This window comes from Labrus mixtus, chromosome 6 (assembly GCF_963584025.1).
Source record: "Labrus mixtus chromosome 6, fLabMix1.1, whole genome shotgun sequence".
Taxonomy (NCBI): Eukaryota; Metazoa; Chordata; class Actinopteri; order Labriformes; family Labridae; genus Labrus; species Labrus mixtus.
Window position 1 is genome coordinate 16687687 of NC_083617.1, and position 14536 is coordinate 16702222.

The window sequence follows — 14536 nt, forward strand, 5'->3', positions numbered from 1 at the left end:
TTATTACTGAACAGAAGAAAGTCTTCTTCTTATGGAGTATCATTTGGAACAACAAGAAAATAATACGTCATTCCAGAAACGTTACAGTGCAAGACAATCAGTGAGTATTTTATGTTTCTGTCAAGGAAAACGACTGTGGGTAAATAGTTGAAAACTGGAGTCCTGGCTGCTTTAAAATCCACTGAGATGTTAGAAACTGTATGGATAAGATGCTTTCATCTTATTAATTGTCCGTTGTTTTAATGTCACAGCTGCTCCTAACAGCCATTTTGTGTCCCACATCACAAGTGATTCTTTAATTCAACTGGGGAAATCCAATGGCGCAGGCGAAAGAAACAAATTAACAGTCCTACAAGATCTGGTTTGTCCCTGGTTGCTGGGAGTTGCCTTCATCCCCGCCCTCTGATTGGTGTTTATAAAGGTCACATGGCATGAGAGGGAGGGGTTGTCCTTGCTCAGCCAGCACCGACTCATAAGGCGGCGCTGCTTCCAGAGGGAATGAGATGGATGCGATGCCTTGATGCTCCTCCTGAGGGAATCCTGGCGGGTAGTGGGAGGGGGAGAACCAGGCGGCGCTGGCTGAGGTCTCACCATAGAACGGAGAAGGATCCAGACTGTTGAAGTTAGGCTGCTCTTCCTGCTCTGGCCCTCTCTGACAAGGGTCCAATAGGGAGTAAGGGGGTGGGTCATCTGTAGGTATGTAGATCGGGGTTGAACCTGGGCCAACACACTCATCGTAACTATGGACATGAAAACAAAAACCCAATAATTAGTACGGTGGCAAAAAGAGAACCAGCCAAACTACTTTCTGGCATGGCTACAAGCACGATTTTGTGTCACAGTCACACAAGCCAAGCAAGTTTAAGAAGATATTTTCATCTTTCTGGCTCCACATGAACATGAACGTGACAGACCCATATTTCATATTGCTTGAGTTAAACGACAAGAATATTATATATATATTATATATATTGCCTGAAATAGTTATCACCGATTTTGCTGTGGCTTGTGCTTTCCAAAACAAAAATCAATAGCCTTGAACCTTTGCAGTTCGGCCTTGGTGTTTCATAGGCAATTTTTTATTGGAAACTAAATATTAAGCTGTTTTTCACCATCAACATGAAGTCTATCCCTGTAAGAATGTATCAATGCCACAGCCTGTCTGTTTCCATTCTTAAACACTGAACGCCTCCTTCCTTCATCCTGCTGTTTTGGCAGGGTCCCAAAACACTTCCCTGATGAACTCCCACATCAGCCACAGAGGTCTTTTTTTTTTCTATCTCCTCCCCCAGCCACACAAAGAAAAGAACATTTTAATTGAATATATTCAAACAGAAAACATAATGATCTAATCTCTTCATACATGTGTTTGAGGATATAGGATGCGGTAAATCAGCACTGTTGTCAGTCTGGTACCACAGCACTGAATGCTTCTCTTTTTTTCTAGCTGTCAAATTTTTCATTTATCTTTCTTTTTGTTCCTGTTCACTCTGTTTCCTTCTGTACCCTCTGTGATTTTGTGCCCACTTGCCAGCTATTTTAAAGCAGTGCTAGAGATTTTGAGTATGTGTCTGCGCTTTCCAGCAAAAGAGGAGAGCTATTTTAGCTGAGACAAGACTCAGGCACGACAATAACAGGACTACATGAAGACCAACGGGTGGTTGACGGAAGGCTGGGACAACCAGCTTTGAATATGATTTGACAGTTAAGTGTACTGCTATCAGTTTTTATACAACTGTTAGTTTTGAACCAGCAATCTGATTGAACAATATTCATTCCATGAGTGCTGATAGAGTACAACAGCACTGGGACAGATAAATGCTAATATTACAAAGAAACTGTTCTACAAAGTAAAGAGAGTGCAGGAGATTATTTGTGTTGCACAAAAAGAATATTCAGTACAACGTCAAAACCTCGAGTATGGTAATGTTCACTACTTTAAGAATTAATATAGTACACTTTCTATTGTAACATCTGAATTTGTACATACACTCTCTACACAACACCCTCATAAACCTTCACGTTTGTACCAATGGAGTGGAGGTAGATTCAATTTTATTCTAATCATTTGATTTAGCTTTGGGTAAACCTGACCTTAAACATTCATGCTGTGGCATGTTGAGGTGAAAATTGGAGACAGGGTAAGTGTGTGCTTGGTTGAACAAGGGTGTTTTCAGAGGTGTTGTAACACTCTGTAAGTCCCTATTTGGTCTCTCAGGAGTTATAAGCCCCACCGCTCCCCTGTGGCCTTCTGCTGTGTTTCTGAAAGAAAATAAAAACACATCACACCAGATAATGAATATGGTGTTTTACACTTTTGTGTTTTCTGCTTTTATGTTCCAGTGTTACCTGGTGTGCCTGAGTGAAAACAATTTGTCCCCTATGGCACACACGCTGGGAGTTGTGCAACTGCCTCCCTTTGTTTGACCCTCTGTGTTTTTGAAAATGTCATGTTTTTATTGTGAATAAAATATGTAAGTTAGTTATTCACATCAGGACAATCATTAATTGATTCCCTACTGTTTTTGTCTGAGATAATTATTGTTCTGAACAACCTTGTGGTTTATGTTGAACTGACAAACCGCCTTCTACATTGAATACGTTTTTAATGATTAATTGAGTGAATTATTGATTCGATTTTTGAGTGATTAAGAATGCCCTACATTTAGTGATTTTCATAAATATTTATTGACCACTATTATTTTATTTTGAAACAAAATCATAAGCAGCAGAATTATGCTCATTGCTACACATTGCCCTCTAGTAGTAAGCTCTGTCCACAGTAAATATGATGGGAGAAATGTGTAGGTCAGGTCAAGTTGTATGAATGGCAGATTTCTGTTCTGGTTACATAGGGACGTCCAAAAGATTTTAGAGGGGAAGTGATACAAAATAGTTCATTAATTATACAAGCAAATAACTTATAAGGGATGTTTCTACAGTTAAGACTGTGTATCATTAGTCTTCTAGGTGTCATCTTTGTACTGTGGGTTGCTGCCAGTACGGGCAGAAACCATCGCCCTGAAGACAGGTGAGGAGGACAACTATAGGGCTTGCAACTGCAATGTAAGGCCTTGGCACATCAGGTCGTTGAGATGAAATTGATGGTGAAATTGGTGACTTTTTTTTTTTACAGTCAGCAATGCTAATGCAATCACGTCATCTATTGGCCCGCACACAGCCTTTCAGTGGCTTCGGTTTAGCCAATATGCATATTGTATTTCAACAAATTCTCCTCGGGTGTAAATCATCCACACTCTTACCTGTCACTCTGACATCATCACATAAAACGTTCAGAAAGTCAGTTAAGTATTTGTGGTTTGCGTTTCCTCCTTTCAGAAGGATGATTTAATTCCATCATGACAGGCGATTAACAGATGCTGATTTTGTAAGGTTAGCTTGTAGGCAATAGGCCTAAATAATTGCCTATGGTGTTGGCAGGCACATTTTAAAATGTTATGTTGTTCAAACAGAGACTCCTCCAGACAAATAATTTATAGCCTTAAAATATGCCCATCATTGTTGAATAAAATTAAACATCAGTAGATATACTTTGGGCATGTAAATGATTGAAATAGCCTACTATAGCTGGCATTGTGGTTTTATCCTACAACACTTTTTGTATTAACTTCATCAACTTGTTTTGGTGCACAAAGTAGCCTTATTATGACTTTTGCAGAACATTCATCACGCAGGTTTGTCCAGTTCCAACGTAAAGGTTGTGGCCAGCCACCGGCTCCTTTAAGCACACACCTCCCGAGTGTGTCACACAACAAACCTCATTGGATGAAGAGCTCAGATTTTCAAATAATATGGCGCAAACTCACCGCTGACTCGCATAGAAGGAGTGTGCACAGTGCAGCCCGACCGTGTGTCAGTCTAGTCCACCCAGCTCATGGTAGCACGTAAAAAGTCCGCTAATTTCTTCATCTGTCTGTCTCTGAGAACAGATTAATCTCGGCAAATATCCTCCTTTCGTAGGCTACCTAAGCAGAGCTCGCTACCATCTTCTCTACACTGGTGCACCGCCAGAATTCAAGGTAACGCCGGTGTGTGTCCGACTCCGGTTGCAAAGAGGTTGCAGAAAAAACAGGCTTTACTCTGGACTGTACATTTTGTACTGGCTGTCAATTAGTGACTACAAGCGACTGAGAAATAGGCGATGTGGGTTTTGTGGTTGTCATTATTTGTTAAGTTATTTTTTTATAGGGAGGGTGACCTTGTGGTTAATTGTTTGAGAAAGGAGTTTGAGCCCCAGCTGACTGCTATGTATAATTTGCTGCTGCCTGATGGTAGGCAATATATTATTAAGCCTATATTAGTTTGATAGACTGACCCTCTGACTGGCCGTTGTTTCCAGTGATGCCTGTCATCGATGGGGGGGGGATTTTTTGTTGAAATGTGAATGTAAGCAGGATTAGAAGGCCTTAACAATCAAACTATTTGGTGGTATTAGCTTTTATGTATGTATGTAATTTGTTTCTAACCAATTTATCTAATTGTGCAGGATAAAATCTCCGTATTGTGACTAAAGTACAGATATTTTTTCAGGACAGAGAAAGAAGTCTGAGTCAGATGCAGGTCAGGAGAAAGGGAGGACCTCTGGCAAGTGTTCATGAGCGGGTTGTGACGCTCTACAGAGCTGGACTCTGGACAACTGTAGCTTCAGCATGGACCATATGGTCCCTGTGTGTGAGTGTGAGCTTGTACAAAGCTGGCGTGTCCCTGTACCACTGTGAAGTATACCTGCCTGTGGAGTTAGAGAACCATATAGATGCTGCATGCACAGGTGTGTGTGTGTCGTGCCAAAGCAGATATGATTTGTCAGCATATAAAGAGTTAGATTTAATTTAGAAGGTTGCAAAACTGGTGAATTGTATCTCCCTTTTCTGTATTTCTGTACTGTGAATGTATTCTATTGATCCATTTGTCTCCCCGTCTCTTTGTCCCATGTTTGTGATGTAAGGTTTCACACTGGACAGTACAGAACAGTGTTCCTGAGATTTGATCATTAAGAATTCATTGCACTCTCATTTTTTCTCTCACTCTCTCTCTCTCTCTCTCTCTCTCTCTCTCTCTCTCTTACTCTCTCACTTGTACTTGTTCAACTTGTAAAGTCCTTGTCCTTGCTGTCGGGTGTTAGCATTTTTTCCTAAGCTTTTACATTTCCTGACTCAGAGTTAAAAAAAAATGTGATGAGACAGCCTGACTTGCCAAACTCTCCCTGTCTTAGTCAACAACACTAAGCATACAAGCTCATCAATCTTCACATATCAGTCTATGAGGCAAATGAGAAGGTATATAATTTTTAGATATCTGTGTACATATTTTGAAGGACATATCCTTCTTTATATTGTATATATTGTATATTGTGTATACTGACAACCAAAAACAAGTGTAATCACAATCACCTGTATAACAAAGAAGCCCCCCCCCCACCTAAGTCTCTTATAGTCCATTATGTTTATACTGCACTCATAGAGACAGAGGAAAACAAAACCTTCATCTCAAGTTATTACATTATTATAAGACTTGATAAAGTATTGTATTTATAGCATACTTCTTTCTATTTAAAAGATTTAAAATAAAGCATGTACAGTAGAAATAAAAACAACAATGAATGGTCACATATAACTATGTAATTAGGTAGAAGTTCCTAAAAAACTGAGGATAATACAATAGTTCAGATAGTTGAATTAGTTTATTCTTCTTTTTTAGTTTTTCTTCACTCTCCGCTTGCCGCTTTTTGTGTGTTCATCAGACATTATGACCTTTTTGGCCAACAAGTTCTGATTAATCAACGATATGCTATCTGTACAGCACAAAATGTGTGCTTACCAAACTAAATGTATGCAAACCAAACTATTTTAAAGTTTGGTTTGCCATCCAAGTGGCCTAAGTCTTCTTTATTTTGACTTTAATTGATCTTGAGTAAAATGCCATCATAATTTCAAAGCCAGATTATTTAAAAAGCATCTTTCTGAACTGAGGGCAACAGTTTACCTCTCCCTGCTCCCCCTATTACTTTGCAACACATCACAAAGCAATTTGTGTGTGTGAGTGTGTGTGTGCATATGTATCAATGTGAGTGTGTGTGTTTGTGTGGTAAAGCCTGCCCATCCTCTCCCTGAGAGGAAGCAGAAGCTTTCCGTCTCCACAGGTGAAATGCTGATCCTTGTGTGTGAGTCTTTCAGCAAGAGAGAAAAAAAATGATGGTGTGTGTGTGTGTGTGTGTGTGTGTGTGTGTGTGTGTGTGTGTGTGTGTGTGTGTGTGTGTGTGTGTGTGTGTGTGTGTGTGTGTGTCCAAAGCATGGCGTTCACAGTCTCAGTAGGTGAGCTGTTGATCTGAGTTCCCTGAGTTTCCCTGGACCATCTGTGGCCCACACACTCGCACACTGCAGGATCATCACATGACTGCAACTACCTGCTAGCTGACGGCGTCAAAAACAATGTCTTACCAGCATCATGGTAAACAAAAATGCACCATTTGTATATGCATATCTGCACTTATGCTGTCTGCTTGCAGGACCGTGTATGTGTTGGCTGCCGTCCGGCTCACACAAAGCTTGCCCAGAACACAACGCCTCGCTGCCAGAGCGCTGACGTATCTGGCTAGCTCTGTTCTCCTTTCTTCCCTTTTCCTTCCTCCTGTTGTTGTTGTGCGCTTACTGTTACCCTGTCTCACATTTCTGCTGCATCGGTTCAAGAGAGGACAAACATTATGAATGGATTCATCAGAGCTCTTGTGGGAGCTGTAATGGCGAAACTGGACATTTTCTTGGCCCGCATTACGCCCTGCAGCACCTAGACCCTGCTGCTGACCAGTTGTATCCATCCACAGAAGATTTATCTTTCCAGCTAATGCACTTTGTCTGTGTTACAAAACAGCACCAAGAACATGACAGGAGCTTTGGTTTGGTCCCCAGACCACAGCCCCAACGCCACCCTTAATGCCTCAGGTTCAACATGATGGATGTGAACATGCAACAGTAGAGAGTCGACGCGAATTAGAATCCAAGTGGAGCGTTTTCAGCACTGGTGAATCCATGGAGGCTTTAAAGAACATGATCTGTGTAGAAAAGAAAAACCGTCGAGCATATGTGACTAGCAGTTGGTTACTTGTATGAAGGCTTAGATGATGATGAAACTTGGCATGAGTAATCAGTTACAAAATACTAACTGTTGTATCCTGTTACATAAATAGAGTAAGAGAACAACCAGCTTTCAATTACTATGACACAAACAAGTCCTAATATTGACGTAATTGTTGTGAATAGACAGAAATAACACTTTTTTCCCCATAGCAATGATAATTGAAACTTCCTATGGGGGTATCGAAGTGCCAAGATGATGAAAAATAATAATCAAAACTTTGAAATATTTCAAACAAAAGGGTTCTATTGGTGAATTTAACAATAGCCTTATTTAGAATGCCATTTTAGGCTGCAGGATTTATGTCCGGGAGGCGTAAGGGGGGGGGGGGGGGGGGGGGGGGGGGGGGACCAATCACCCCTCTATACCGTCTTCAGAGGTAGTGACAGAGGTGAGACGGTTTCAGCTGAGCCAGCAGGCGAGCACAGCGCCGTGTGTGCGTGCATGTCTGACTGGCTATCTTGGAGTTCTCGCTGTGCCGTGCTTCCGCTATACGCCGAAACGCAACAAGAATTCGCAGACTGGAACGCCGCTATTACGCCGTTGCTGTACCAATATGAACGTACGAAGATGTGACGATGGCTGAGCTTCGTGGCGGCACTTTCGAGGGGAAAAGGGGCTGCTAAGAACAAAGAACAGGAAAGGATGACGGAGTGAGAAAACATCCCAAAAGAAATTTACTGAGGGGAAATAATGATAATGTTGAAAGTCATGGAGGCGTATTAGAAAGTCAGACAATGGCTTTAGTCAATTATGATCTCTTTTTGGAATAGAAGAGATATCCTACATCCCGTAGATGAATTTGGATTAAATGATTGATTGTTTCTAAGGCAGTGAAAGGAGGAGAATGATGAACACACACACACACACACACACACACACACACACACACACACACACTGCAAGGGAGGGATGTATGTGAATTATTAAAGTTGCCAATTAGATCAGCTGACATTTAGATCAAAAACACCATGACATTGGCCTTTAGAAAGCTCTTTCTTCCATTCTCCCCCTCTCTCAAACACACACACACACACACACACACACACACACACACACACACACACACACTCACACACACACACACACACACACAATTACTCACGCACATACACTCTCTCCAACACACATACACACAAGACGCACAAACACTCGTTCTTGCACCATTACAAAGGGCACCAAACCTAGCAGTACTCCTTAATAAATGAATTACATCAGAGGAAGGGTCAAACCAGCTGTATTGAGAGCAGTGGGGGCTGAGGGCTGAACAGTCAGGTGGACTTTTTTTATTGACATTTAATATAATTGGTAAAAGGAGGAGTGGTCTACTTCCTTTCTTGGACATACTGTAGCGGGCAAGAATAGCCAAGAGTTTCATGATTTGAGCTCAAATGTCACCAGAATGTATAGGTTCTTGTCCAGCACCAACATACCTTAGTAAACATGCCTAAATGCAAGGTTGACATTTACAGTATGTACTAATTGCACAACTCATTGAGTCCACCCATATCATAATGCCAGACATCTAAAATGAGATCATCAGACAGTTGATTAACTTAGCCTTAGGATGCTCTCAGGAAGCTTAGATTGCCAATCCAAATTCTTTGGCATGCCCAAAGTGTATTAAGACTTGTTAAAAAAATCTTGACTGCAAGAAACCATCCAAATAATAATTTATGCAACCTTAATACACTGGCACTTTACCTCCCGTAGAAGCACTTTAACTCTGAAGGTCACTTTATTCTGGTTTGTCTTGAATAACATCCCAGAGCCACTTTTTATGCTTGTATACATGTGTGTCTGTCAACTAATGTACAGTTTATGTTGCTGTTTGGTCATGACTTGTTGTTTGGTTGTTGCTTGTCATTGTGGTTATGTAAATGTGTACATTGTGCACCCCCAACCTGCCAAGGGACTACAGAAGGAGATTAGCCTATGGCCACAATCTGGCATATTAAGATGCTTATGTTCATTAATGTGCACCATCCCTATTTTAAATAAATAAATAAACTTGATCCAAAGCATCACTCAGAGGCTCTGGGCCATTATACCGGGGCATTTTTGTGCATTTTTGTGGCGTCACCCCCTATAATGTGTCCCACACTGAAATGACATCTTGATGCAGCTGAGCAGAAGAATCATACTCCTAGAAAGTGAATTAAGGACAACACAGAATCAGAAAGGCTATTGTTTTTAGAGAGAAAGATGCTTATTTCATGTGGACGGCCAATGTTCTGACCACAGCTCTGCATACAAATCTGTTGTTGGGGTGTCTTGTACTGGAGGACGTATTAGAAGCAGGAGACCCATGTTCGGCTCCAACTCTTGGCATCTTTTCTCCATTTAATTCCCCACTCTCTCCTCCTAAATGTCCTACTCTATCCAATGTCCTGTCCTCTTAAACAAAGGCATTAACAGCCCAAAATCTTAACAAAAACATCTGTCTGTTGTGGACCAAAACATCAGACCTGAGGAATCTCAAATCACAGTGCTTTAATTCTGTCTTAAAGATCTGGTGAAACAATCAGTCCTTATTTTTGTGCAGTCAGAACAAAGCTGAAGTCACTACAAGGAACAAATATACATGTCAAACTTTTCCTCTAAAAACTGGATCATGTGCATGATCTGGTGGTGAATAAAAAAGCTCAAATACCAGAGCCAAACACTTACCGTGGAGGAGAGTCGGGGTACAGGTTGTTGACCTGTGAAAGCGTCTCTCTGAATGAATCAAAGTCCAAACCAGGTGGGAAATCTTCTAAGCAGGTAGATCTCAGTTCTCCTACTGAGCCACCATAAGAAAAACCATCCAGACCTGCAGACGCAGAGACATGATGCCAATGTGTGAATTTGACGTTGTCATCAAGGGCCATCCAGTAGAACGGCAATAATTGAGGCAACGCAGCCTTAAAGCTTGTCTTTTAAAGAAAACAACATTCAAGCCTCAAACATGATGATGAATGCTACAAAGACCCCAAAAGATAGGAGAAGAAAGGAAACAGATTAGGTACTATTTTAACCCCCCGACAGAAGCTATTGTTTGATCTGTGCTCTAAATACTGATGTATTTACATTGTCGATGGAAAACCAAAACCCTACCAGAGATTTTGAAAGCCAGTTATGTGCATGAGTATGTGGGTGTATTGAGTTTTAGACCAACATCAGCAAGACAAATGTGTTGGGAGTGTTTCCTTAGTTAAGCCCCCATGTGAGAACCATTTCGAAGTAGCCTAAAGAATTAATATTGCTTCACTTTTCCCCCTTTTAAAAGACTTGGTGATGATCTGTTGACTCTTTTTGACTTTAATCTAAGTGTGAGCTGGTCTAAAAGTCAAACGTTTGGCTGCAGACTGACCGTAGCTGGCTCGGAGGTGTGGGTTGCGGAGTCTACTGTCTTTTCGCAGGCTGCCGACGATGATGGTGATGCAGGAGAGGAAGAGGACCAGACCTATAACGATCCCCGCCACCACCAGCGGAGACACCAGGAGAGATGCCTCCCCTCCTGACTCCCTCTCACTCCGGCAGTCTGGGTACTCCCCATGGCTCTGGTTGGAGCTGACTGCAGGGAAACAGAGACAGATGGAGGTCAGGACTGAGTGTGTGCGTGTGTGTTATGTAGATAATACCACACACTTACCATAGTGTATAACCATGACACATCAGTATATTAAAGTGTATTAAGAAAACATAAGCCTCAGTGACTTTATGAGTGAATGCTCTGTGGAGCTTTTGTTTATCTTAATTTTTCTTTGAACAGATATCTTGATTTGTAAAATAACAACTCATTAAAGCTCCTGTGAGAAATGTTAGGTTTGCGTCTCTCGGTGCCCCTTGTGGAGAAAGCAGTTCCTCCGGTCTCTGTGCTGATCTTTTCCTGTTCCTGTGTAAGCAGCGTTTTGTGATGAAAAGCATGCACCAACTCCATTCTGCTTTCTTTAACAGTCAAACGTGTGCGAGTCTTTGCCTTGGAAAACATAAACAAAGGCTGTTTCTGGACCGTACTGTAATTCACTGCATCTGACACTGACCCATCAGCACCAGTTATATGTAGTCAGAATTACTCCTAATTATTAATCTTGTAGCTGATGGTCTCATTTGGTTGTGACGGTGCCTGTGTGTAGCTCAGGCTGAGCTATGTGGGAATTCACAAATCTTAATCCTAACTTTTTACACAATCCACCATGTTAGAACGTCCCTTTGTACAATAAGCAATAAAATACAACATGTTATGTAACACAATATGCAGAGCTTGATTCAGTTATACTCTTACAATAATGGAGGTACATGTATGTCTTCCTGCCTGTCTGTCTGTCTGTCTGTCTGTCTGTCTGTCTGTCTGTCTGTCTGTCTGTCTGTCTGTCTGTCAGGCCTTAAGATAGTTAATGCACCAGGGGGTCATGTTACATAACTGCAGTCTTGCCCTACACACACTGTGTCATCGAGAACGTGATAACTTGAGCTGAAGTCCACACACACACACACACACACACACACACACACACATGCACAGACACACTTTTTTTTCTCTCAGTTATCATCATCATTAGATCACAGCACAATCCTGTTCCTCTTCATTTCTGTTTGAACGTCTCATCTGTCTGTTTTGCTCTGCTTGTTGACTCTCCTCCATCTGCCTCTCTTGATGTCTCACTGTCAGTCAGTCACTCTGGATCTGTCTGTCTGCGTTCACAACACGGCCGAGACAGGACAGAACAGAAGGGTACAGTATGTTTTCATTCTTGCTGTAAACCATAGTGCTGTGACTCTGGTCTTCATCCCTCTATATTATATGTGACACAAATCTGAAAAAAAATCTTCAAAAACTTCAGGACCACAAAGCTGCATGTAGTTTTGATTTAAGAACCAAAGACATGCGTCACTGCTGTGCAGGGGGGCGTCATTTCTTCGTTTTTCATACCATCTCATCACCTGTTCTATTTTTTCACCTGGAACAAGTACTTAAAGGCTTTATATGCATCGATTATTAGAATCTATGTCATATGGGTGGTGGCTCTGAATGATCTGGCTGCTGTGGTCTGTCAGTGCGGGGACATTTTTTTTTTTTATGAATGTCAAAGTAACAAAGATGGCATGTTCTAAATAAAAGTCTTTTGGATTTAGTGAATGCTAGTTATCTTAAACTCTTTAATTCATCACTTTAATTTTCAATTCAAATGCATGTTTGTTGCTTAATATTTGAAACTGCATTTTCATCAACATCATTTTTATCATACATTTTCATTACTTCCACCCTTGAGGTCCCTTTCCTGAAATGATAAATGGCAATTTTTGAGATGTGTGAATGGTAAATTTAAGACACAATTTCTCTCTATTGTCATCAAACTGCAACTATTTTTAACAAGTTGACCTCAAATGAATCACTAAATTATTCATCACTTAAAGTTGAGCAGACGTGTCAACTCTTTCTTCTCTTCTTTCTCATTATTCTGAAATGTGCTCTTTGCTCAACCACCTTCCTGTTCGACTGAAATGCTCCTCTTGTACACTTTACTGAAACACTCTCATACTTTTTTTTTAACAGTAATTGTGAACGATTTTTAGTAAGTTATATAAAATACTTTATGAGAGATTTTTAACAGTGTATATAAGCACACTTAACTCGTTTGAGTATTCATTTTATGAGAGATTTTCAGTGTGTAAGTGATTGAGCAATTTATACCTTTATACCTTCATTTGTACCTTCAAGGTTCTAGTTTAGTTTTAGGACAACTAAAAACAGATAAGTACATTTTTAGTCTGTTAAAAGTCATACATATTTAGTTAAAATGTTTTCTCTCTTCTAAAATGCCAAAGAATTGGGGCGCTGGTGGTGCAGTGGTTAGTGCACGCGCCCCATGTATGGAAGCTATAGTCTTCTCCAGGTTCAAATCCAGCTTGTGGCTCATTTCCTGCATGTCATTCCCTACTCTTTCTCCCTGAATTCCAACTCTATCCACGGTCCTATCTCTCAATTAAAGGCATAAAAAGCCCCAAAATAACAAATCTTTAAAATGCCAAAGAATGTCCGAATGGTTCTTCTCTGTGATTTTGAATTGTTTGTTTTAAGGATTTTAAAATTTTCTATTTTAATATTTCTTTATTTTTTCCCCCTCTGTCATGATGCTTTTGATGTTGTGTGAAGCACTTTGAATAGCCTTGTTGTTGAAATGTGCTATATAAATAAACTTGCCTTGCCTTGCCTAAAATAATTCAATTGGCCTAATACAAGTAGCTATATCACAAATTGATATGACTGCAACAGGTTTTATTCGCAGTTTTACGATACTAATAAACATGAAAAAACTTAAAAACCTAAGCAACATTTTTTTACAAACATTTTAAAGCAGCTGTAAAATAAATAGCCTAACATATGTAAACACTCATATGGAACACATAACAGCACTATAATTACTTTATAAGTACTTCAACACCATACTGATGATAATACATACTCTGAATGAACGAATTGTATTGTAAATACTTTCACAGTGTTGCAAGAGTAGCCTACATTTACTACACCTGGTATACATTTGAGCACAGAATAGCTACAGATTGAATCTATTAAACCGTTGATTATATTTCTTTTAAAAGGCAAGCCTTCGCCCTCAAAGGTCACTGACCTTTCATTGGTCAGTATGACATTTCATCTGCACTTCATTGGATGGCCAGGCTATTGTTAGCTCATGAACGATTGTTGTAGCAACAGCTAATGCTCTCTCTGTTGCACTGTTACACACACACACATACATAAACACACACACACACACCGGCTGCGCCTGCTCTCTGCCTGGCATCGCACACACACCTCTCCTATCGCCTGCTTAAATTTTGAGGGACATATTCGACACACAGTGGGGTTTAATATAATGGATTTTGATTACCTGAAGGCCCACCACCAACATTTTAGTCTCGTCTCTTTAACAAAAAATAAAACTCATGTGTCGTCAGAGTTTTTATTATCAAATATCTATTTTTAGCTCTTCAACATCTTGTCTTTGTTCATTTATCATAATTTTTCGTTGACAGATTAGCACTGTGAGTCTAATTGAGATCTTTTCTGTTGTTTATGAGCATTACACTTTTCAGTTGTGTATGTGAGTCTAGAATTTACGAGTAGTGTATGTAAAAGCGTGTCACTCCACACATGTGCATGGTCTTCAGTATAGTTTGTGAATAGTTTGCTTTCAATGTGAATGTGTGAGAAAAAGTAGGCCTACATGTATATGTGTAGAAATTCTGAATAATTCTGAATAATGTCCCTAATGGCCCCTCATACTCCATCAGTCCTTCATTAACTGCAATGCGTTAGACTTGTTATCCTACATGACACAATGTAATAAAGTAAACTCAAGTATTTTCACAAAATCTTTCATACACGATCCTTTGT

General features: G+C 40.3%; 1 protein-coding gene across 2 annotated transcripts in view; it reads right to left on the reverse strand.

Moving 5' to 3' along the window:
• Window positions 1-105: 105 nt before the first annotated feature.
• The window catches only part of bean1 (brain expressed, associated with NEDD4, 1), a 40995-nt gene continuing 26564 nt past the window's right edge, over window positions 106-14536 (reverse strand). For both annotated transcript variants that reach the window (XM_061040306.1, XM_061040305.1), the window contains 3 exons: window positions 10505-10708; window positions 9823-9964; window positions 106-740 (listed from right to left, as the gene is read on the reverse strand). In XM_061040306.1, the coding sequence (XP_060896289.1) occupies window positions 350-740; window positions 9823-9964; window positions 10505-10708 (737 nt within the window). In that variant the 3' untranslated portion in view covers window positions 106-349. The remainder of the gene's footprint in view (window positions 741-9822; window positions 9965-10504; window positions 10709-14536) is intronic.